At 38.9% G+C, this 27,107-nt stretch overlaps 1 protein-coding gene across 1 annotated transcript in view; it reads right to left on the reverse strand.

Moving 5' to 3' along the window:
- LOC148027471 (uncharacterized) overlaps positions 1-27,107 on the reverse strand; it is a 92,396-nt gene that overhangs the window by 22,801 nt on the left and 42,488 nt on the right. Inside the window, exon 8 of the mRNA XM_087689184.1 lies at positions 23,763-23,970. Coding sequence (XP_087545310.1) covers positions 23,763-23,970 — 208 coding nt within the window. The remainder of the gene's footprint in view (positions 1-23,762; positions 23,971-27,107) is intronic.

Consider the following 27,107-nt stretch of genomic DNA (forward strand, 5'->3'; position numbering starts at 1 on the left):
TGGTAGAGAATATATATCAATTGAGTTCTCTTACTATTTGAGAGACCATGGGATCAAAAGATAGGTCACTTGCAGGTATATACCATGGCAAAATGGTGATGTAGAAAGGAAGAATATGATTATTGTGGAAGTAGCAAGGGCAATGATAAATCAAATGCATATGCCCTTGACCTATTTGCCTGAGGTAGTACATACCTGCAGTCCATATCATAAAATAGGACACCTATAGCTTTGGCTCATCATATGTTTCCTTATGAGAATATGTATGGTAGGACACCTACTGTTGTATACCTTAGGGTGTTTGGTTGTGTATATTATGTACATACCCATCATTATTCGAGGAAGAAGATGGAACCAAAAGCTATTAAATACATTTTTCTTGGGTATCTAGATGAGAAGAAGGCCTACAAATATTATGATCCGATCAGTCAAGAGGCTCACATAAGTAGGGATGTGAGATTTAGTGACTATTAGTCTTGGTATCTATTGAAAGCTATAATTAACAAGGATGTCTATGAGAGTGGTGATGATGATGGGTATGTAAAGTAAATTGCAGCACCAAATAATGGTCAAAGAAATTAGCAAGTTGAGGATATGTCTGGAACTCAAGGCCATGAAGAAAGTAGTGGCAATTATAGTCCATGGAGTGACAGGTTGAGGAGTGCACAAAAGACGGTAGAGCTTGCACAAGGGAAGAATCCTATGGGTGAAAGTTCTAAGGATGATTCTATGGATAATGAGTCTAGCATACCACATGTAAGAAATCCAGGGATAAAGAGTGCAGAAAAGTATGTTCCACCACATCCAAGAATGGTTGAGACACCATTTAATGCACCACAATTGAGGAGATAAATAGAGTGAGGAATCTAATGGATAGATTGACATATAATGGGTTCATGAAAATGCATTATGCATACATGGTATCATATATTCATTAAGTTGAGTCCACTTGCTTTGAAGAGATTGTAGGAAACAAATATTGGAAGAATGATATGGATGAAGAGATGGATGCATTGACAAAGAACAAGACATGGAATCTAGTTGAGTTGCCTTATGGCAAGAAGGAAATTGGCTGCAAGTGGATATAAAAAGTCAAGTGCAAATCTAATAGTTCATCGGAGAGAAAAGGCAAGGTTAGTTGCAGAAGGTCATGCTCAAACATATGGTTTGGATTATGAAGAGACATTTAGTCTAGTGGCTAAGATGACTACATTGAGATTGGTCCTTGCATTGGCTTCTTTCTATGGTTGAAAATTATATCAAATGGATGTGGCTAATAATTTCTTGAATAATACATTGGTAAAAGAGGTATACATGGATCAACTAAAAGGATATGCTCACCATAAATATTCATATTATGTGTTCATGATGAGGAAGGCATTGTACGGATTGAAGCAAGCACCAAGAGCTGGGTGTGAGAGGATTAGCAAGTTCCTATGTAGCATGGTATTTCAACAAAGCATGGCTGATTATTCACTTTATGTCACACATATAGAAGAAGAAATGGTTGTGTGGTCATCTATATTTATGATCTCATCATATAGGTACTCTAGAGAAAGCATGGGTTACATAAGGAGTTTGACATTAAGGATCTTGGCTTATTGAGGTACTTTCTTGGCATGGAGGTGATTAATACTCCACATGGAGTTTGGTTAATGTAGAGACAATACTCATTGGAGATGCTAGAGAAGTATGGAATGATAGGATGTAGCCAGTGGATACACCTTTGGATCAAAACATTAAGATGGTGGATGATAGACAATATGTGGAAGATGTCACTAAGTTCAGGAATATGGTTCGTAATCTAATCTGCCTAACCATTACTAGACTTGACTTGAGTTATTGAGTGGGATTCATTAGTAAATTTATGTAGAAACCTTGCAAGTCATGTTTGGATGCAGTTGGATGCAATTAGGAGAGTCTTGAGATATATGAAGAAGACAATTAGCTTTGGCTTGCTCTATGAGAGAGAGATCAAACCTATATTGTTTAGCTACACAGATGTAGACTAGGATGGAACTATCATGGATAGGAGATCCACTAGTGGCTGTGCATTCTTATTTGGTTTAGCCATGGTAAGTTGGAGTAGCAAGAAGCAACCTATAGCTACTCTATCTAGCATAGAAGTAGAGTATAGAGGTATTGCATTAGCACCATATGTGAGTAGAAATGGTTGAGATTGTTACTTTTTGATATGGGGATAGAGATAGCGAGTGGAGTTATCATGTATTGTGATAACATTAGTAGCATCATGTTGGCAAAGAACCTATTCTATCATTCAAGGACAAAGCATATCAAAGTGCACTACCACTTCATCAGAGAGAAGGCTATGGATGGAGAGATAGACTTGGGTACATGTCAAAACCAATGACCAAGTTGTAGACATTTTTACCAAATCATTACATAAAGATAAAGTACTCAATACCACTTTATCAGAGAGAAGGCTATGGATGGAGAGATAAACTTGGGTACATGTCAAAAACAATGACCAAGTTGTAGATGTTTATACCAAATCATTACATGAAGATAAGTTTGAGTACTTTAGGATTGCACTTGGGGTATTACATTTACAAGCTCATTCTCTGAGCTAGAGGGGGGTAGTATTGAGAAATAAAGCATAGGATAAGGAAGGACATGCAGGCTAACCTATCCCATATGCACAATGGTGCCTACTGCAGTTTCCTACTTTCCTATAAAGCATTCTACTTGCTTCCTTTTCTTAATGCAATAATAGTACTCTTTTCTTTTCAGTGAAGTGTCAATGTCATTGTCTACATACACAAGATTGTGTTTATGAGTCCAAGTCTCAATCTTGGAACCTAATTCACTTGTGTAACAAACAGTGTCTTTGTCTTCTCCATCATGAGTCCACACTTCTCCTTCCATCCTCCATAGCTTCCGCCTTTGCCATGCTCTAGATCCCGCATTTCTCACATGGTATCAGAGCCCAGTTGGGGATGGCATTGCTTCTCTAGCCTCTCTTGATTCCTCTCAACCTCAATCTAGCTCAATGTCAGCTCATGACTTCATCTCCCAACTCTACTCTCACTGAAGCTTCCATGGCAGCCATAGCCAGCAGCACCCTGTCAGATTGAGCTGCTTATATCTCACTCCACAGGTCAAATATCTTGGAGCTTCCTTCTAGAAAAGTATTCCCCAAATCACAAAGCTTCCCTGTATCACATCAATCCAGGACATTTGACCATTTGGAGCTCAGCATTGTGAAAATTCCCAGTCACAGCCATAGTCTTCAACTGTGACCTGCAGGACATACCCTCCATGGAGCCTTCATATCTCTCTCTATAGAGCATATCTTCAGAAACTTCCTTCTAGACATATCTTCCTTCACTCAGGGCGCTCCCTCCTGGCACAAGAAACAACCACATTGGTGATCTACAGCCCTGGCATTGCACAAATTCATCATCGCTGTCCTGAACTGCGCCGAATCTGATCGAGCTGCCTGCGCGCGCCATACTGTCTGCAATCTAATCGATTATCATGGGGCTTTGATAGCCCATGAAGTAAGCTTCCTAGGCATGTAAAAATTTTTGAAAATGATCAAGTATAGCTCCTGCAATCTGAGAAAAACCAGGCCCCTGTCTCAGAAACCCTAATTCCACCATAGCCAAAATTTCTCAAGCTTTTTTTTCCTCAGTTTTTTCTCACTCCTGACACTAAACCAAGCTAAAGCCCACTCTAATCCATTAACCCAGCATCAAATCAAGGAGGGGAAGGACCTGAGAAGATTGAAGAACGATCGAACGATCCCGAACAAGAAGAATCAAGCTCAACATCAACACTGACATAGTGTGTTTTCACACTGTCACTAACTGTGTCTCTTGACACACTGCATTCTGCTCTTCTACTGATAAAATCTCAAAATTCTAGTGTTGATTTGCTACTGATCTTGCAACCTCAACATGGGAAAAGACTCTCCAAATGCTCGATTCAAAGGAGTCGGGTTTCACACCTGGCAAACCCGCATCAAGCTCATCTTGATGAAAAAGGGTCTCTGGGCCATCAAATGGCAAAGAGAAGAAACCTCGGGACGCGGACCTTGCAACTACTTGGCAAAAGAATGATGATAGAGCCCAGGCCATTATCAAACTGGAGCTAGACGACAGTTATATCCACCATGTGGATAACTGTGAGACCTCACAGGATACATGGAAAAGACTTGACACCCTGTTCGGTGCACAATCTAAATCATCAAAGTATGGTCTCCTGATTGAGTTCTTCAGGCTTGAAATGAAGTCCAGCACATCACTTGCCACACATCTCAATTACATGGAAGGACTCCTAATCCAACTTGCAGGAATCAACAGTAAAATGGATGAAGATGTTTGCATCGGTGTTCTACTTAAGAGTTTGCCTCCTGAATATAATAATGTATCAACAACTTTAATCAACATGCCAAATCCTGAACTTGTTGATATCCAGGCATCACTGTTAGAAGAGGAAAAGAAGCTAAAAACTAAGGAAGAACCAAGTACCTCTAGAGATGAGCATGCATTATATGTTGGCAACAGGTACAAAGGCAAGAAGGATCAGCTCTTCTGTGACTTCTGCAAAAGGACCGGACACACCGAGAAGTTCTGCCACGCAAGAAAGAGATCCCAAAAGGCCTATCTAGTCGCAGTCAAAGAAGAAGAAGAAAATGGAGCAAAGGAAGAAGAAGATGTGTTAGAATATCAAGCTCATTTTGTGTGTGTTGACCGACATGAGCCGACATGAGCTGGACACAGCCAGTCTAGCCATAGTAGTTAGGTACATTAAATAAGTCGGTGCCTCTGGTGTGAATGGTCTTATGACCTTAGGTTGTACTTTCAATATAGAGTGAGAAATGAATAATGATAAAAGTGAGAGAGGAAGCAAGCTGCTTCACTCTGTCTAACATCTATCTGCTTCTTTGAATTTGAACATGGTATCAGAGCCATGAATTGGCAAAGACTGGATGCCTGGGAGTGTGGCATTGGACTTGCAGGAGCTGAAGTCAGAGAAAAGGTTATTCTTCTTCAAACAGGCTGAAGCCATTGGAAAATGGAAGGTATGCAGTGTATAGTGGTATGCTTAATGATCAATGGCAGTGTCAAAGGCTTGTTTGTAGCCTTGAGAGGGATGTGTTGAGCACCCTGAAGTGCTTCATTGCCATGGGTAATAAAGTCATGAGCTGTGCTGCCCCTTCTACCAGTCTGCGCTGTTGTGCCTGGTTCATATTCATGTCCTCCAGCTACTAAATGAGGCATTAAGCATCTTGTACATGCTCTATGAAGTGTATGCTGACCCTGGGGTGTGACCTTGAAGGTCTGAGATGTCAATGGAAGCTTGGGTGATGAGGCATGGACTGTTATGCAGGTATACAGGTCTGAAATTGAATGTACACTGCTGAATACAGTGATTTACATCACTGCTTTGATCCTGAAGAGCACTTGAAGCTCCCTAATAGGCTGGGAAGATTGCATTGCAGACAACACAAGTCAAGAAGTCATATGTACTTGATGTGAAGTACTTGAGCTGAATTTTCTCAGTAAAATATTTAGATCTGAGAACTGTTTCACTGCTGAAAACTATCATGTACTGTCAGTGACAAGCATTGGATACTACTGATGCAATACAGGTCATTTTTAGAGCTCTACCACCTATGAGAGCTGTCATATACATGCTGGATGTATGGAGGCTTGAAGCATTCAATGAGCATCATTGAAAACTGAAGTCTGGAGCTGAAGTAAATGCAGACATATTGTCTTGGTCAAGTACAAATGGTTCATGAGGTTTTATGCTTTGGTCAGTGAAAACAAGTTGCCTATGTATACCCAGATGCTCATGTATTGACCTTGTCATTACGAAGTAAATGTATGACATGATTGGGAGACAATTTGGGGCTGATTGGAACTTGATATGCTGAACTTTGGTTGATTGTAACCTGCAACTAAGTTCGTTGACACTTGTATGTGTTGGTTATGCACTGCTCTGTGACTCTATGCTCATGTCATGACTACCAAGTGTACTAGCAGCTATCTGGGAGTTTTTGGGACATGTGTGACACGATTACCACTCAGTTTTGGACTTGAAAGTGCTGCTGATTATTTACAGTTTACAGTTTTCAGACTGCATATATGTACCCTAGCAGTGGATCTGCAGGAGTTAAATCTGAACCAAACATCAGGCATATGTATTGGCAGTTGTCTTTATGAGTTGGATCAACCGATTGTGACTTTGTTTGGGCTGATATTTGACTGAAATTTACCGGTTTTTTTTCCTGCAATGAATTGCAGAAAATTGTCATAAACAGTTCCGGGCTGAAGTTGAACTGTTAAGAAGATCTTGGTTTGCAGGTAGCCAGGCAAGGTCTGCAACATGGCAAATGCTGATAGAACTGATAATGTAACCCAGATTGTGGGAGAAAAGCTTGATAGCAACAATTATGCAATATGGAAGTTCCGCATGGAGAACTTTCTGATAGGCAAAGGATACTGGGACTTAGTGACAGGTGTTGAGGCTGAACCTGAAGTTCCAGATAGGAATCCTACAGCTGATCAAAGACGAGCGCATCGAGCTTGGACGGAAAGAGCTCGCAGAGTTTTACATTGGCTGTCATTATGTATCTCGGATGCTATGGTGATGCAGATCATGAACTGTAAATCCCCAGCAGATGCATGGAATATATTGGTCAAATATTATGGCACAACTACAAGTGCAAGGAAGATACAACTGAAGCAGAAATTCAATAACATGGAGAGGAAGAATAGATCCATACAAGATTATGTCACAGAGGTTAAGACCATAGCAGATCAGCTGGCATCTGTTGGCTCACAGGTAGAAGATGAGGATATGGTTGCAGTGACCTTAAATGGCTTGGGTCCGGAGTACAAGTCTTTTGACACTTCAGTATCTGTGCGGGCTGAGATGCCTAATTTTAATGAGCTGATTGCATTATTGATTCATGAAGAGGTGAAGCTTGGCTTAGCTACAAGGTCAAGAAGCTCAAAGAATAAGGATGCAGTTTTTTATTCGAATCAGCGTGGTCGTGGTAGCCGTGGTAGAGGCTATGGATCTGGCAGAGGAGGCCAGCAGAATGCATCCTATAGTAATAGCAATCAGCAGTCATCAAATGCAAGAAGTGGTGGAAACTTTCGAGGCAGGGGGAGATCTAACTCCCGTTGGCAGAGGATCATGGCAGCAGCAGCGTCAGTCAGACAATCCAAATAAAGATAAAGATTGTCACTACTGCGGAAAGTATGGGCATATTGCAAAGGATTGCTGGAAGAAGCAGGGAAATCAGAAGGGCAAGCAGCATGGACATTATGCTACGTCCAGTCAGGCAGATGACTCTGGTGATAGACTGTTTGCCATGCAATATGTCAAAGATAAGGCTGCTGAAAAATCATCTGATGATGCAGTGTGGTACATTGACTCGGGGGCGTCGAATCACATGACCCCTCATGGTGATTGGTTCACAGATATGGTGGCTGAAAAGCATGGCTATGTATGCACAGGTGATGACACGCAGCATAGCATTGAGCATAAAGGCAAAGTGCCTCTGGTTGTACATGATGGCAGGAAGAAGAATCTTCATGATGTTTTGCATGTCCCTTCGATTACGAAGAACCTATTATCTGTGGGCCAGATGACAGAGCAGAACTTGCAGGTTCGCTTCAATAAGCATGGCTGCTTTATTGAAGAGTTTGGCAATGGATGCAAGTTGATCGCGAAAGGCCACAGAAATGGAAGAATGTTCACTCTTGATGCTACACTGCTAGAGCTGAACTCCGCCATGTTTGCCCAGGGTTCTGGCACTATCAGAGACTTAGAGATTTGGCACAAGAGAGTGGGGCATGTCAATTTGCAGAGGCTGCAGACCATGCAGAAGAAGCAGCTGGTAATAGGGTTACCTAGATTCCAATATTCAGATATTGGTCATGTATGCGAGGCTTGCCAGTTTGGTAAGCAGTCACGATTGCCGTTTGTTAGGCATGTAAGACAGAGTACATGACCACTGCAGTTAGTGCACTCTGATGTTTGGGGACCAGCTCATAATGCATCTATGGGGGGTTCCAGATACTATGTATCTTTCATTGATGACTACAGTCGATATACCTGGCTTTACATATTGAAAACAAAAGATGAGGTCTTTGCTGTTTTTCAGAAATTTAAAGCACAGGTTGAGAAGGAATTTGAATGTTACATCTCTTGCTTGAGATCTGATAGCGGTGGGGAGTATGTCTCCAATGAATTTGCTGATTTTTTGGCTGAAAATGGCATTCGTAGGCAGCTAACCTGCAGCTACACTCCGCAGCAAAACGGAGTAGCTGAAAGGAAGAACAGGGTTCTGATGGAAGCTACTAGGGCCATGATGAATGAGAAGCATATGCCGCTTTACTATTGGGCAGAGGCTGTTGTGACAGCCGCATATATTCTGAACAGGACTCCCACTGCAGGCATTCATGATATGACACCGTTTGAGAGGGTGTATGGCTATAAGCCAGATGTAAGTCACATGAAAGTCTTTGGATGTCTTGCTTATGTGCATATTCCAAATGAGAAAAGGAAGAAGTTGGATCCCAAAGCACATAAGTGTGTTTTCATTGGATATTCGCAGGAGAAGAAGGCATACAAATGCTATGATCCCTCTACCAGGGAGACTTTGGTAAGCAGGGATGTTATCTTTGATGAGATGGGTTCTTGGTATGTATCGCCAGTTGCAGTGCCATCTGATATGCCTTCCACTCATGTCTCTACACTTGATTTGCAGCAGAGCACTGCTATGACATGACCTATCAGTCAGACAGTATCCCCATGGACAGGAAGATTGAGGAGCTCACCGTCCACTGACACGGGTATGTCAGTGAGGGGGAGACATGATGTCTTGGACAGCAAAGGAAAAGAGAAAGTTATTGAGGATGCATCTGGTATGATGACACCTGGCAGAATGACTTCGGGCTATGAGTCTAGTGATACTTTAGACAGCGAACTTGGTATTCCGACTGTCTATACGCCTGGTACAAGGCACAACAGGTACATTCCGCCTCATGAGAGAGGTGAATCGAGCAGTGCACCACAGCCTAGACGATCGCAGAGGGTCAGGTACCCTGTTGATAGGTTGACGTACTCTGGTTATTCTGCAAAGCATTATGCCTACATGACAAAAGTGATGGAGATCAAAGAACCAGGTACTTATGCTGAAGCAGCAAAGGATGAAAATTGGTGCATGGCTATGGACGAAGAGATGAAAGCCTTGGCTGAAAATCAGACTTGGGATTTGGTACCACTGCCTGAAGGGAAAAAGCCTGTTGGCTGCAAATGGGTTTATAAAATCAAATGTAAGTCTGATGGCAGTGTGGAGAGGTTTAAGCAAGGCTGGTTGCTAAAGGATATGCTCAGCAGTATGGCTTGGATTATGATGAAACATTCAGCCCGGTTGCAAAAATGGCAACCATACGAACTGTTATTGCCTTGGCTGCTGCAAAAGGCTGGAAATTGCAGCAGATGGATGTTAAGAATGCATTCCTCAACGGTGATTTAGCAGAGAATGTATACATGGTTCAGCCGGAAGGGTATGAGCACCCTGATTTTCAGCATTATGTGTGCAGGCTGAAAAAGGCACTGTATGGGCTGAAGCAGGCTCCGAGAGCCTGGCATGCTAGGATCAGCAGTTACTTGCAGAGTCTTGGATTTGTTGTTGGCAGGGCTGATCACTGCCTATTTACAAAGAAGACTGACAGTGGCTTGGTAGTGCTGGTCATATATGTTGATGACCTGATAATCACTGGAGATGATGACATGGGAATTCAGCATGCTATGAAGATGCTAAAATCTGAATTTGACATGAAAGATCTGGGAGATCTGAAGTATTTCTTGGGTATTGAGGTTGTACCAGCTGAAAATGGCTTATGGCTGATGCAGAAGCACTATGCCATGGAAATGCTTAAGAAGTATGGCATGGCTGAATGCAAACCACTGGATACACCTCTGGACCAGAATGTAAAGCTAGACATGAACACTGGGGCTGAAGTAGAAGATGTGACTATGTACAAGCAGATGGTCGGCAGTCTGATTTACTTGACCATCACTAGGCCTGACTTGAGCTATGCAGTAGGGCTGATAAGCCAGTTTATGCAGAAGCCTAGAAAACCGCACTTGGATGCAGTTAGACACATTATGAGATATGTTAAGTCCACTGTAGAGTATGGGTTGTTCTATGTCAGAGATAAGCCCTTGATATTGACTGGATACACGGATGCAGATTGGGCAGGTTGCTCATATGATCGTAGATCTACGAGTGGATATGCATTTGGATTTGGTAGCAGCATGATTAGCTGGAGCAGCAAGAAGCAACCTACGGTTGCTTTATCGAGTACTGAGGCAGAATACAAGGGTGCTGCACTGGCAGCATGTGAGATTTCATGGCTGCTCAAGCTTATGGCTGATTTGGACATACAGGTAGATGCTCCAGTGAAGTTACTATGTGACAATCTGAGTAGTGTACTCCTGGCTATGAATCCAGTCTATCATGCCAGGACAAAACACATTGAGGTACACTACCATTTCATCAGAGAGATGATTCTTGCAGGAAGAGTTGATCTTATGCATGTGAAGACTGATGAACAGGTAGCAGATATCTTTACCAAGTCCTTGGGTAAAGATAAGTTCTGTGGTTTTAGACAGCTGCTTGGAGTGCATATGATGTCTTGAGCTTGAGGGGGAGTGTTAGAATATCAAGCTCATTTTGTGTGTGTTGACCGACATGAGCTGGACACAGCCAGTCTAGCCATAGTAGTTAGGTACATTAAATAAGTCGGTGCCTCTGGTGTGAATGGTCTTATGACCTTAGGTTGTACTTTCAATATAGAGTGAGAAATGAATAATGATAAAAGTGAGAGAGGAAGCAAGCTGCTTCACTCTGTCTGACATCTATCTGCTTCTTTGAATTTGAACAAGATGAAGATGAAGACCACCAGGATCGGAAGGACAAGACTCATCAGTCCTTCTACTCTCATAACTCTGATAGACTGTTTTTAAAAGCCCCTGTTACAGCCTCTGGATGTCCATCATGTTTTGGTGCCCACACTTAGCCTTTTCTGCAACAGCCTCTAGTGTCTACCATGTTTGTGGTGTGCCCACACTTTGCAGGTGGTTCTCACTACAGCCTCTACACACTTTGTGCCTTTCTAGTTGTGATTGAGGAGGGGTGTTGAGAATCAGCAATCACACTCACTAAACAGCCTCTTTGTATGGAGCTTCACGGTCAAGGACATGCAGGCTAACCTATCCCATATGCACAATGGTGCCTACTGCAGTTTCCTACTTTCCTATAAAGCATTGTACTTGCTTCCTTTTCTTAATGCAATGATAGTACTCTTTTCTTTTCATTGAAGTGTCAATGTCATTGTCTACATACACAAGATTGTGTTTATGAGTCCAAGTCTCAATCTTGGAACCTAATTCACTTGTGTAACAAATAGTGTCTTTGTCTTCTCCATCATGAGTCCACACTTCTCCTTCCATCCTCCATAGCTTCTGCCTTTGCCATGCTCTAGATCCCGCATTTCTCACAATAGCAACTTGATTTTTGAGGTTCCTTATGGATACCCCAAGACTTAAGTAGATGGATAATAAAGTAATCACCAAGGAGGAAATTTCTAAAAGAAGCGTCCCCTCCCATGATGAGACTAGTCCATGTGCAACATACTATTTTAAGTTGGTTAGATTATCTTTACTTGATATAATAGAGCATTTGATAGTAGCTATAAGGAGCCTACCATTAAAAATTTATGCTCAATGAGAATCCCAAGTTAACTACTCAATCCTTACTTAAGAAGAAAGTCAATTGAATGATTAGTAATAGACTATCAATTTGAGCATCAAAGTGAGGCTTAGGTTTGTTTACAAGGTTAAATAACCTTGACCTTGCTTTAGTAATCCATTATTCAATGAGTCCCTTCCCTTGAAAAGGATTGGCAATTACAATAATGCATCCTTAACTAAGATAATCATTCCTTTAACTTATCTAAGCTTATTATAAAGCTTTAAAACAAAGATAATTTAAGAGGAGATTAGGAGCCCACATACTTAGAGAATTTCCTTATAATATCCCTTGCAAAGAATATTTTTCCTATCATGACTTTTGAACAATTCATAAGAACAAACCCTTATAATCTGTGAATGAGGTTATGGCTTTTAAAGGAACCTGAGACCTCAATAAGGTAGTAATTTAAACTTACAAGTGATCGAAGTTACAAGGAAAAGATTAGGCCCAACTAGAGATGCTACAATTATTCTAAGTTTAATTTTTTCCTTTCAAAGAGATATGCCTTGGCCTATGTTAAGTTCATGATAACTTTGATGAATCAGTAGGAACCAATGCTAGAGGGAATCACACTTAAAATATATTCCTATGCATAAGTTGTATCACAATGATTGCTTGATACATTTGGAAGGATTGTTTGACTGATTGTGTATTCTAAGTTATGTTATATCAACACAAGTTGAAATTTTGGAGAACCCTAGACCTCCCCCAAGGTTAACCACTGAGCTCTTCATCATCAAGGAGATGTTTTTTTGCTCCAAATGCTAGGACCATCACTCCACATGAGAAATCTCTCTACCAAGACTAGTAGTTAGGTAAAAGGTGCCAAGAGCTAGAAGCACATGAGAGGTCTCTTTGTAATTTTGGTATTTAGGTAGTATGTTCAAGAGCTAGGGGGCTTGTTGGGGTAAAGGCCAATGGCCTATAGCCAAGGTAGACACTTGTATATGGATACACTATGTAATCATATATTAGTTAAAATAACAAAAAATAAGGGTACTACTCATTTTGTACCTATATAACTTTCTTATATTCTTCTCCCTCTCAACCCTCTTATACTCCATAGCTTCTACCTCACATCCCACCATTTCTTCCCTCTCAAACTAGTATCAGAATGTTGTTCAATATTCATGGGAGCTCATGCTTGGAGTGAGGATCCTGAGGAGTGAATCTTTGTTTGTGAAGGCTAAGGATTCAAGCGTCTTCTTCTATATTGATGCTTATTACTCACATATTGAAAGAGGTACTATTCTCATTAGTAGGATCTAGATTTGAGTCAACAAGTGCTTAAGCCATTGAGGTTTAATTTGGGGCTAGAATAGCCCAATTTGGTAGTGATTTGGTAGCCATTTGTGGCTAGGTTAAAGTAAAAATCATTGGGTTTGGATGCTTGGGAAGAGATATTTATATATGGTTTTGATGTATGCAAGCATAGGGGTTACTTAAGCATAGAGGACATTTTTTTCTAATGAAAGCAAGGGATTTAAGTAAGGGGTCTATTTAGATCTAGCAAGGATCTTGCTTAAGCTCAAGCTTTGTTGATTTTGAAAAGGGGACATGCTCGTTGTTTGCAAGTAGGAGTTTTAAGCATAAGGCTCAAGTTGGGGCCTTAAGCAAAGGTCCTTCTTGTGTTTGTAATAAAGAAAAGGAAAGAGAGAGAGAGAGAGACACTTGATGATTTGTGGAGATCAGGATGTTTATGGACTATGCTAATGATTTGGACACACAAAACCTTGTTTATGCTAATAATGACCTGTATTGATGCACTTTTGTTAGTCAAGCTACTCATACCACTTTTCCACCTTCTTTTATATTCTTGCATAGCCATTATAGGATGTCCATTTTATCATAGAACTCTTTCTATAAGATTCAAATATTTGTCAATCAATGAAACTAGTTCATATGTAGGCTCTTGGATTACTCTCAACTTCAAATTGCATTTTTCATCTTGAAAAATTTTACACAATGGTTATACTCACTATTAGTGATTATGTGGGCTAGATTTAATTTTTTATTGTAGTTTTCATGTACTTAGTCTCTCTTGGCCATTTTATGCTCAAAAGATAGCCATAATGCTTGGGACATTCATATGTATTTGGGATGGTTTGATGTATGAACTATTTCTTGGCTTTAAGGACATTCTATTAGCAGTTTGTTGGTCTATATTGAGTGTATTTTAATGTGAAAGACATGGTAAGTGCATATGGTGTATGGAAGAAACTTGGTGATATGGATGAAAAAGAAAGTGCACCCTTGTGGTTTCATTAGCTAAAAAAACTTGTTGATCTCCACTCAAATGAGGGGGCTTTGATGTATAATCATCTCAATGATTTTAATTTTAGCCAATCAACATCTTAGAATATTTTCTTTCATGATTCAATGAAGGGCATGTATGATCTTGTCAGTCACCTTAACTAAGAGTTGGAATACTTTTAGGACTGCCATTTTAGTAACTCCACACCCAAAGGTGGTCTTATGAGTACTAACATGGAGAGTCATTTACTTATTGAGGAGGTGGAAAAAAAGAGTTATATTGGTTCAAAGAGCTCCAATACACTCATGGTGAGAGAAATGTCAAATGCCAGGGGAAACTCTTGTAAGAGCGCTATGTCAAGAAACAAGTCACGTAGCAACAAGGATGCAGAATGCTTCTTTTGTGATAAAAAGGGACACAATAAAACAAATGGAAGAAGAAGAAAAAAAGGCAAGTGAGAATAACAACAAAAAGAAAAATAAGGTAAAGATTTATCATTTACATGTTTTTAGTGTTAAAGATCACGCTATAGATGTCAATAAACAACCATCTTTTGCTTTATGGCATCATCTTTTGGGGCATATGCTAGTCCCACTAGAATGAAAGCTTTGTGCCATTTGAATTATCTTTCTTGTCTAGTTTTTTAAATCTTTCTTTTTGTGATCATTGTCTCTTTGGAAAGCAAACTAAAATATTGCATAAGAGAGGTAATGGAAGTAGAAGATCAGAATGTCTTGATCTAGCCTATAATAACTCATGTGGGCCAATTCCCATGGTTTCATAAGATGGAGCACCAAAAATTGTCACTTTTATAAATAATGCCATAAGGCTAGTTTAGGCTTGTTCTTTTTGCAAAGAAGAGTGATGTGTTGGATACATTACAAAAATTTCCTAGCAGAGAATCAAGAGCTTCTAATAATAATGGAGAGTACACCTCACATGCCTTTACAAACTTTTATGCAATTTGTGATATTAAGAGAGAAATGAGAACTCTTAATAATCCTACTCAAAATGGTGTGGCCTAAAAGATGAACATGACCATGTAGGAAAGGGTCTATAGTATGCTCTCTAATACTAGTCTCATTAATGGATTTTGGGTTGAAGTTATACAAAAAACATTGCATTTGATCAACAAGTCCCCTAGCAATCCATTGGATGGCAAGATCCTAGAGGAGTTACAAACTAGATATCTAGTTATGATCACTTTCATGTTTTTGTCTTGTGAGACATTTGTGCATATATCTAGGAACAAGTAGAGTAAGCTTAATCGTAAGTCTACGAAATGCATTTTTCTTAGCTATGAAGAATGATATGAAATGAGCTATCACTTGTGGGATCTTGAATCAAAGAAGGTAGTATGCACCCATGATGTCATCTCCTTAATGAGGATAAGATGCTTAAGGATCGTTTCAAAAGGGTTGAGATCTATAGAGTGATATTTGAAGAGGATGAACAACCATCACATGAGCAAATTGTTTGATGTATTCCACATGATGCAAGGCTCGAGGAACCTTCTAATGCTGAGGTGGGGATACCACAACATGGTGGACATGTTGAGAGATAGAAATCCCTATATCAAGTGTGTGTGCATATGAACGTACTCAATAAGATAGAGCTAGGGTTAGGTTTATTTCAAAGGGAGTGTGATATTGATGTGTGGTAGAGTGTGTGTGTTGTACTTGTAGCATAATGTGAGCTATGGATTTAGTGCATCTCTCTGTCCCCCTCCCTCATTTATTTACATGGTATCAAAGCCTCATTCTTGAGGTTGTGAAGCTATGGGTGTAGCTATCAATTTATCTGTTTTAGGATGATGGAGGTCCTCATAGTGGAATGAATCTAGAGTGAGACTTTGTGTCTTTGTTGGGATGTATGAAACGTAGCTTTTGCTTCCATTTTTAATAAAATTTTACCAAGTTCAAAGGGCTATGATAGGACATATTGAATTGGATTTTGAGTAGCCACATTGAATGCCATTGATTAGTTCAATTTAGCTTACATTAATCAAGATGTGGATAGCTATTGGGGGCCCACAAGTCAACTTACTAGGAAATAGTGTTGCTAATTTTGTATGGACAAGATTTTTGTTAGACATTTAAGCCATTTTTGATACCATTGAAGCATATTTGCATGGTTGTGTGACAAATGCGGGATCTAGAGCATGGCAAAGGCGGAAGCTATGGAGGATGGAAGGAGAAGTGTGGACTCATGATGGAAAAGACACTGTTTGTTACACAAGTGAATTAGGTTCCAAGATTGAGACTTGGACTCATAAACACAATCTTGTGTATGTGGACAATGACATTGACACTTCACTGAAAAGAAAAGAGTACTATCATTTGCATTAAGAAAAGGAAGCAAGTACAATGCTTTATAGGAAAGTAGGAAACTGCAGTAGGCACCATTGTGCATATGGGATAGGTTAGCCTGCATATCCTTGACCCTGAAGCTCCATACAAAGAGGCTGTTTAGTGAGTGTGATTGCTGATTCTCAACACCCCTCCTCAATCACAACTAAAAAGGCACAAAGTGTGTAGAGGCTGTAATGAGAACCACCTGCAAAGTGTGGGCACACCACAAACATGGTAGACACCAGAGGTTGTTGCAGAAAAGGCTAAGTGTGGGCACCAAAACATGATGGACATCCAGAGGCTATAACAGGGGCCTCACAAAGTGTACAGGGACTGTAATGCCAAGTTACATAAGGAGTTTACAAAGCTTATGGCAGGAAGCATTAGGGCAAGGAAATACAAGGCTTTTAAAACAGTCTATCAGAGTTATGAGAGTAGAAGGACTGATGAGTCTTGTCCTTCCGATCCTGGTGGTCTTCATCTTCATCTTCTTCTTCCTTTGCTCCATTTTCTTCTTCTTCTTTGACTGCGACTAGATAGGCCTTTTGGGATCCCTTTCTTGCGTGGCAGAACTTCTCGGTGTGTCCGATCCTTTTGCAGAAGTCACAGAAGAGCTGATCCTTCTTGCCTTTGTACCTATTGCCAACATATAATGCATGCTCATCTCTAGAGGTACTTGGTTCTTCCTTAGTTTTTAGCTTCTTTTCCTCTTCTAACAGTGATACCTAGATATCAACAAGTTCAGGATTTGGCATGTTGATTAAAGTTGTTGATACATTATTATATTCAAGAGGCAAACTCTTAAGTAGAACACCGATGCAAACATCTTCATCCATTTTAATGTTGATTCCTGCAAGTTGGGTTAGGAGTCCTTCCATGTAATTGAGATGTGTGGCAAGTGATGTGCTAGACTTCATTTCAAGCCTGAAGAACTCAATCAGGAGACCATACTTTGATGATTTAGATTGTGCACCGAACAGGGTGTCAAGTCTTTTCCATGTATCCTGTGAGGTCTCACAGTTATCCACATGGTGAATATAACTGTCGTCTAGCTCCAGTTTGATAATGGCCTGGGCTCTGTCATCATTCTTTTGCCAAGTAGTTGCAAGCTCCGCGTCCCGAGGTTTCTTCTCTTTGCCATTTGTGATGGCCCAGAGACCCTTTTTCATCAAGATGAGCTTGATGCGGGTTTGCCAGGTGTGAAACCCGACTCCTTTGAATCGAGCATTTGGAGAGTCTTTTCCCGTGTTGAGGTTGCAAGATCAGCAGCAAATCAACACTAGAATTCTGAGATTTTATCAGTAGAAGAGCAGAATTCAGTGTGTCAAGGGACACAGTTAGTGACAGTGTGAAAACACACTATGTCAGTGTTGATGTTGAGCTTGATTCTTCTTGTTCGGGATCGTTCGGTCGTTCTTAAATCTTCTCAAGTCCTTTCCCTCCTTGATTTGATGCTGGGTTAATGGATTAGAGTGACAGAGGCTTGGGTTGAGTGTCAGGAGTGAGAAAAAACTGAGGAAAAAAAAGCTTGAGAAATTTTGGCTATGGTGGAATTAGGGTTTCTGAGACACGGGCCTGGTTTTTCTCAGATTGCAGGAGCTATACTTGATCATTTTCAAAAAATTTTACATGCCTAGGAAGCTGACTTCATGGTCTATCAAAACCCTATGAAAATCGTCAAGATCGTGGACTGTATGAAGCACGCAGGGCACTCGATCAGATTCGGCGCAGTTCAGGACAGGTTTCCGTGATTTCCGTAATGCCGAGGTCAGGGCACAGCAATGTGATCAATTTTTGTACCAGGATGAAGCGCCTTGAGTAGAAGAACAACCCCCTAGAAGGAATCAAGAGCTGAAATGGCATGGTTGAGAAGTTATTGAAGCTCCAAGTGAGGTAGGTCCTGTCTAGCTATGGCAGACACAGAGCAGAGATTGAGAATTTTCACAATGCTGAGCTTCAGATAGCCAAATTTCATGGATTGATGTGACACAGGGAAGCTTTGTGAGTTGGAGAATACTTTTCCAGAAGGAAGCTCCAAGAGATTTGACCTGTGGAGTGAGATATAAGCAGCTCAATCTGACAGGGTGCTACTGGCTATGGCTGCCATGGAAGCTTCAGTGAGAGTAGAGTTGGGAGATGAAGTCATGAGCTAACATTAAGCTAGATTGAGGTTGAGAGGAATCAAGAGAGGCTGGAGAAGCAATGCCATGCCCAACTGAGCTCTGATACCATGTGACAAATGCGGGATCTAGAGCATGGCAAAGGCGGAAGCTATGGAGGATGGAAGGAGAAGTGTGGACTCATGATGGAAAAGACACTGTTTGTTACACAAGTGAATTAGGTTCCAAGATTGAGACTTGGACTCATAAACAAAATCTTGTGTATGTGGACAATGACATTGACACTTCACTGAAAAGAAAAGAGTACTATCATTTGCATTAAGAAAAGGAAGCAAGTACAATGCTTTATAGGAAAGTAGGAAACTGCAATAGGCACCATTGTGCATATGGGATAGGTTAGCCTGCATATCCTTGACCCTAAAGCTCCATACAAAGAGGCTGTTTAGTGAGTGTGATTTCTGATTCTCAATAGGTTGTTGGTTGGAAGTCATTGGAGGGTTGAATAAGAGAAACATTTTTCTATAGTCAATGTTTTGAACTAAGCATTAGACCTCATGTTTTGAGGTAGTCTATGTACATATTCAGTACTTTTGGGGTAGCAAAGAAACCTAATTCTCCTAATGGCTATTGAAAGAGTAGGACCACTTTTTGTATTTAGTACTTTTGGGGTAGCAAAGAAACCTAATTCTCCTAATGGCTATTGAAAGAGTAGGACCTCATGTTTTGAGGTAGTCTATGTACATATTCAGTACTTTTGGGGTAGCAAAGAAACCTACTTCTCCTAATGGCTATTGAAAGAGTAGGACCACTTTTGAGAAGGCCCTAAGATTTCACTATCCTAAGAGAGGTAGCTTGTATTGCAAAAAAGGTGTAGATACATACATTTTCATGAGAAAGAAGTTTGGTATTATCAATAGATGGTTACAAGCCACCACCATCAGGAGGATGGAGAGAGGTGCTAGTTCTCTTAGAAGTAATACTATGAATACTAATGGATATGATAAAAGCTAAGCTCTACAAGGGGGGATCATTGGATGGCTACATGGTGGATTCACAAATAGGTATCAGTAAGAAGAAAAGAAGAAACAAGGCATGATCTCTAGTTGGACATGGACAAAGACCCTTAAATGGTATTGGTAGCCATTTAGATTTTAATTTGTGTTGACACAAAGTCTTCCAAGAGAGTGCCTTAGTAGTAGTAATCTATTATATGTAGAGTAGTATTTGGACATGAAGCAATAGTAGTAGCAAGAGTTTCAAAAGTAGATGCAATTGAACATTAGAAGCGTGAGGAGTTTCAACAACATATCTCCAGCCATTGGAGTTGAATGGCATGTGAAAACACTTGCAGACCAAGCGCATGTCTAGTGCTTGCACGTTAAGAAGGAGAATGGTACTCCTCACTATCATGATAGCATGCAAGCCTGCTCGACTTGATGAAGACAAAGCAACCGCAATATGTAGTAGTGAAATAGATGCAATAGTTTAGTTTGTTGAGATTAATCTCAACACAAGGGCACGATTTTTATGTAGTAGTGAAATATATGTAGTAGTCTATCTCGATATGAATCTCAAAAGGGCACCATTTTTATGTAGTAGGGGAGAAATCAAACATAGCAAGAAATCTCATCATACATAACAACATAGAGTTTGCAGCACAACCTAAGGTTGAAGGTCTCTCTATGATTTAAGTGTGTACTACAATAGGAGATATCAACAAAGCGATAAGAGAATAAAGAAAAAACTCCTCCTTGTCTACTTGCCAAAGGAGAAGAATATATTAAAGAGAGTAAAGAAAAAAGAAGTAGGTGCAACAAAAGTGAACAGAGAAGAAAGAAGAAGCCTAGCAAAAAAAGCATCAACAAGAACTGCAGTATAAAAAATGAACCCTATCCCTAAATTTTAGAGTCAATTCAAACTAATGCATGATAAAAATGTTTACACTAGTGCACATAATAATTTTTTGTCTTATAAAAGCATGGGATTTGATATGTTTGATGATGTGGATGTATTTAGGTTAGATCAAGATACCAATTTGGATGATGATGGTCATTTTATGATGGCCCTTACTGGCTTGATGATGATGTTGACACCTTGGTCTAGATTATGCAACCAAGAAAGAAATCTTGGAATTTAAACTACAAAATTTGGTTGAGTGTTGAAGGAAATGGGTGCACCTATTGATTGGGTGGTCACAAAAAATGGTGAGATAGAACTCACCAAGGGACATGATTTTTTGTATGGTGATGCCTGAATACTTGACATGGATGTATGCAATGGTGAAATTGAACAAAAGTGAAAATGTCTCTATGGATGTTTTGGATGCAAATATGAATGTGAAAATTAATGATGAAAAGACAAAGCACAAATGGAGATTCACAAGTAGGAGGAAGAGTTAGCAATTCTCTTAATTTCTTGGCTTGAAGCAAGTTCAAGCCAACATTTGGTGAGAGCGGAGTTGAGTACATCAAACCTGAGCAAATACCTTGGCTTGGACAGGTGGGAGATGCAAAGGCTACTCTTGTCAAACCAATTTTATGTAGGTCTACGAGGGTTTCTAGACTACCAATTAGATACACTCTATTCGATAACGAGTAGCTGTCATGTAAGTTACCTAAGAGCTTATACGGTATGAAACAGGCTCCCAAGGAATGATATCATAAGTTATACATTTATAGCACTTATTCTTTTATTTCTCCAAAGTGTATAAAGAAGCTAGGAGTAGAGATTGCACCAAGTCCAAGCTTTTAATGGAACTAGCTAATGGAAAGAAGTTATATCTTCATAGCAAACCATGGTAGAACTTAGAGGCGAATTTTAGCCCAAATGTTATTGTTTGAAGGTTTTCTTGGTCACCAAGCTAAAATTTTAGGCTTGAAAACTCAAGCGATAGTCCATATATACAAAAAAAGTACATATTTTGGCCTAAATTTTGCCAAAAATAGCTCAAAAATAGGGTTTTCTCTTACTATTTTCCTAATATAATAAAATATTCACCATTGATCAATAAAAAGTTTACCCACCTATCAATGGCAAAGTAAAAATATTGGGGTTTGCTTAGTTTTTGCCATGTAGTAGACTAGGAAAGTGGAAGTTTTGTCTTCTTTGATGACATCCTAACCTACCCTAAAGAAGAAAATAACATAAAGAAAAACTCCAAATTGTACTCAAATAACTAAGGATGCACAAGCTCTATTGTAAGAAAGGAAAGTGTGCATTCATCGAGAGGTAGATAATATCTAATTCATAGCATTTCAAAAAGGAACCAACCAAGGTCAAAGATGTGCAGGAATGGCCACCTCCAATTTTGGTCAAGGAAGAGTGAGGCTTTTAGGTTTGACTTGATAATATTGAGTCTTTATCAAAGATTATGCCTTGATTGCCACACTCTCATCAAGTTGCGCAAGAGAAAAACTGCTTTTCCCAATCTAAACCAAGAATTTGAGGCCATGACTAATGCAAGTTCTCTTGCACTAGGCTGCATACTCATGTAGGGGGCATATTCCACCTTCCAATTGTAGTTCAAGTCGAAATAGCTTGCTACAACACTTGAATCCACTCCTTAGCCTTAATATTTTACTGCTCTAATGCATGGTAGTGCTCAACCATCATCTATCACTTGCAATGCATCAACTTAGTGTTAGCAGAGAAGTCAAAGAAGCCCGAAGTCAGTGGTTTTGAAGCATCCTCCTCGATCTTGGGACTGGCAAGCCCCTCCATGGAAATTTGCTTCCCTTTTCTATGGGTAGGGGAGGCTTTGCTGCGGTTTCTTGCTCCTTAGGCAACCAATCTATGAGGATCTAGAGTGTGGAAAATCTACAACGATGAGTTTGAACTTGACTACCAAGCTCAATGCAAAGTGGAAGTTCAATGGGGCAAAGCCGATAGGACTACTCTCACCTTGCTAATGGGGAATGGGCAGGGTTATAGTGGACTCACGTTGGGGGCAAGAGGGGTGGATGTAGCCTCAAAGTCCAGTTCATCCTACTTTTCAGGAAGAGGTAGGATCTTGGAGCAAGAGTCTATTAGGGCGGCCAAGAGTTCACATTTTAGCTTTTTCCATCTATCTATCCACTCCTGCTTGTAGTCACGTTGGAGTTCTTCAATGATCTTTGGATAGAGTGGAGTCACGCCATCCATATTCTCCACTCTAGCTACATATGCTTAGAGAAAGACATTCTCCCTCTCTAGCTACTACGCTTGGCTCCGAACATCATCTGCAAAGGCTAACTAGACCTACCAGCATACCTCCAGTCTTTGTTGATATTTTTAGAGCACAACATCCTTCTACTAGAGCTACTTGGAGAGGGCAATGTTGGCCTACTTGAGGATTCATCTCATGCACGATTGAGTTCATGAGTATGCCTCTCTTATTTACGTGTCTATGATGATGTGGGTGATTAATTTCGATGGACTCATTTTTATGCATGCAACTATTGAAATGTTGTTCTTCTCGTCCCTCAACCTTTATTATCTTGAGCTATGGCCTATAGATTTGTATTTTATTCCTATATGTACATACTACTAAGAAGATTCATCAGATCAAGGGTTTCTCTATGCCTTTATAACATGATGCTTAATAGGGAAGAAATCAAGTAGTTGATATCATTTCAAGAGTATAGTATTCAAGTTATGAAGGGAACTTTTAACTTCACAAGGTAATCCCATTTCTAAGCCTTTTAGGGGCACTATTTAGGCTACTTTCAACATATCATAGAGCCTCTAAAAAAATCCTTACTTATGCTAAACTTCATCTCAATCTCTAACATCTCTCTCACACTTACACTAAGTTTCATCTTCTTACTTTCATCTTGATCTCCCTCTTATCCAATTGTGTATCTTATGATAAGGCACCATCTCTAAAGGCAAATTTAAGAAATACATGACTCATGTCTTTGACAAACACTTTTTATCTATTTTGGAAAACATGGCCACTTTTATTGAGTGCCCATGGGCTTGAGACTATCTAGATATTATTAGCATTTTTTTCTATGGAAATTAATCACTAGCTTGTTAACTAAATACTATAAATGCCATGCTATTTGGATGTCTATTTAATTCATTATGATGATTTTGTCATATAAAAAATGAAAAAATAAAATCATTTTATGCATGTAAACTAATGTGAATATTTGTGATTCTATGTTGAATGCTTTTCATATTTGTACATAAGAATGCCTTAAACCTTCTATTATGTCTTTAAATATTTGTGTAAGTGGAAAAAGTATTACCAATGTTTGTGATATTATTTCCTCCATAGCCTTGCCAAGTTGCAGTCCATCCACCACATTGAAAACCTAGATTATTGGCATGGCTTCCTGTCACAAGTATCTTTGGACTATCTTTCTTCAAAGGCAACACAGGTGTTTCAGGAGACTTTCCATTCTTTAGAAGAACCAAGGATTTTCTCACAGCTTCTCTAGCCAAGTCTCTATGTGACTACATTAGCCCAATACGATTTCAATCAAAACATTTTCAGAACAAAAAAGAATAATTATAATCAAGATAAACATCTTTAAATTTTGTTATTGAAACTTTGATGAGTTTACTCAAACATCGATTCTTATGGGATAAAAATGATCAATATCAACTTGCTACACACTCAATAGTCCTTGTCACATCCTCTTATATTATATCACAACAACCCAAAATTAGCGTACACTCTTTACTATTGTAACAAGTTAGGACTTGAGGTTTGCAACCCTTTTCTATTACTATTGTCAAGAAAATGGCTTAACCAAAATTGAGATTGCTAGGTGTTAAGGTCAAAGGAAAATAAAATTAGGGTGGAAATTTTTTATAGCTTTGTATACTTATTATAATAGAATTTGCCACATTTTGATAACTTTTTACAAAGGAAGAACAAATGATGCTAAACATGGCATGTGTTATGTATATTCTAGAAGATCCCTTCTATTAAATTGCTTTCTTTTTTTACTTTGAAAGTTTAAAAGGTTCTCCCATCAACTTTAGGAACTCAAAAACGTGTATACATGTTAAGTCATCCATGTGCAACATGCATTGCTAATTTTGGTTGAGTCTAGACGTTTGTAAAGTGAACTCATAGAGTTGTATACTCACTTTGCTGTCATTATTTTAGGGCTACAAGAGTTGTAAGTTACTAATGTATAGTGGAAGGCCAATGAAAACATTTCTTATCATCATGCACTATTTTTACCTGGGTTTTTAGGAAGTGTAGGAAATTTCAAGAAATCCTTAGTATAGGTGAGTAAAAAAGTTGTAATTACAAGCTTTCTTAAGTACTTCTAGGAAGAAGCATATTTGGGTGTCCATTTATACATGGAAATGATTTCAAAATGAGTTAACGTCTTATACCATTTATGTGTTAAATGTTGCCGTTACTTCACTATTAGTGTAGCTCATTTCATTATTTATTGCGTGTCTTAGTTTGTCATGATAAAATGACAATGGTGTCATATACATATCCAAAATGTCACTAGATTGAGGAGTCACATTGCTTAAAGGCATCAACTAGGGTAAATAATGTATAAGGTATTTTTTTCCCACTAAAGTTGTAAAACTTTATGACTAGTGAGACTTGCTATTAATATGCTATGACATTCAAAATTTATAAACAATTTTAAAATGACTTAATGGCTTATAACATTTTTATGTTAAAAGATTTCATTATTAGCTAGTCCTTTGATAGTATTGCATGTCTCTATTATGTATTTGTGGACGTGTTACTGATTTGAAATATGATTAATTTGGAAACTAAGATCTTCACCAAGTACTCTTCTTCTTGTGAACTTTAAACACCCCTCTCACTCTTATAGGCTCTTCCACACACAAAAAAAAGTAGAAACCTTTCTCTTCTTCTTCAATTCAAGCCTCAAAAGGCCCTTAGTAGAAATGCACATTTCTCAAAGACATATGTCAATGTAGTATATATGGCATTAAGGCAAGTTCATAAACATTAGTGAATTTGGTAAGGTAAGACATCATAAAATTAGTCATAAACCATGATGTGTTACTAGTTCATTGACCAAAGCAAGAAATTGGTGGGATATTAGCCTTGATAAAGGCTTGATTATAGGCACCACAGAGTGATATGTTATCTAAAGGACAAACTCTAAAAGGGTAATCTTAAAAAGCACATACAACAAAAAAGTTTGCTAAGGTGATCAATGTAAAGCACATGCAATAAAAAAGTTATCTAATGTTCTCGATGTTATTAAAATTGTGTTACATAATGAGTGAAGTTTTGGGTCTTATAATTGAGAAAAACTATGGTTATTGGTCATATACCCGAGGGGTGCACCTATAAGAAATCATCTATATAACGTGCGTTCAAAGGATATTAATAAATACCCTTTCTTTACATGCTATGAGGCCTTTAGAATGTTCCCTTTTACTTTACTAAACTTACAGAATTTCTTCAAATTCTAATTTAAAAATCCCTTATGTAAATACAATCTGGTAAATTTTACCAAATATAATACCCTTTCTTTTGAACTCATGTGGTATCTTACATGTTCTATAAAGTGGACTCCCCGGTGTCATATATATGACTCAAGGCCTATTAGAGGATACATGAATCTATGATTATCACTCCAAAGTTTAATTAGAATTTGTCAACGTATTTAGATTCTTGGTTGAGAACATGCAGTACAACTAGAAATCCACTATCTACAAAATAAGATTTTAAAAAATGTAGTAAAGTCCATGAGAGTAGCAATCAAAACACCACTTGGAGGCTTTTGGAATAGTTGATTGCTTTTATTAAAGTGCTACTATCTTATAAAATGAAAATTTTGACATCTCCATAAACTTCTAGGCTCTCAAGTAACTTATGAATATATGTGTGTATCACGTGAATTCAAAATAAGGTATTTTTAAAATACCATTTTTATACATTTTTTACATATAGAAGGATGTAATATAAAGAGGTTATTTACAAATTGAATAGAAAAGGGTTATGTTTTATTTAGGAAAAATTCATAGATAAGGATATTTATAAATAGGCCTTGAACGCACATGATGTAGAGGATATACATATAGTAACTTCCTTGAGTCTAGGCTTAAGGTGATTTTGTCAAATATCAATAGATTCTAAATGAGAAGAAAACCAAAGTCAATACACATCGTTCATCTATTTCTCTTTTTCTCACAAGGCTTCAATTAGTTGATAGAATCATCTATGCACCAATGGTGAAAGAGCGCGATGAGTTTTTTAAGCTTTATGGTGGAGAACTATGTAATGGCTAGTTTCACAAAAAAAGATCAATCTCATCTCTTGGAATACAAGGGGCCTTTGTTCAAGTTGGTGAATGGTAGCTTGTAAAAAAACTATTTAAAGCCAGGAACCTAGAAATTATGGCCTTACAAGAGGTTATGATAGAGGGGGTAATTTGAGATGAGTTTCTCAAGTATGCATGCTTCCTAGCAATAAAAGAAAGAGGTAGAGGGAGGGAAATCATCTTTATAAAGGATGAAATGAGCCCAATTGTGTGGTGGAAGGAATAAGAGGGATCCACTATCATAGTTGAAATTCGAATGGGAGGAGTACAATTATAAATTTGGTCCATATGTGCTCCTACATCTTCAATGAGAAG

This window comes from Lygodium microphyllum, chromosome 12 (genome assembly GCF_053477565.2).
Source record: "Lygodium microphyllum isolate KBCC chromosome 12, Lygodium_microphyllum_v1.1.10, whole genome shotgun sequence".
Lineage (NCBI taxonomy): Eukaryota > Viridiplantae > Streptophyta > Polypodiopsida > Schizaeales > Lygodiaceae > Lygodium > Lygodium microphyllum.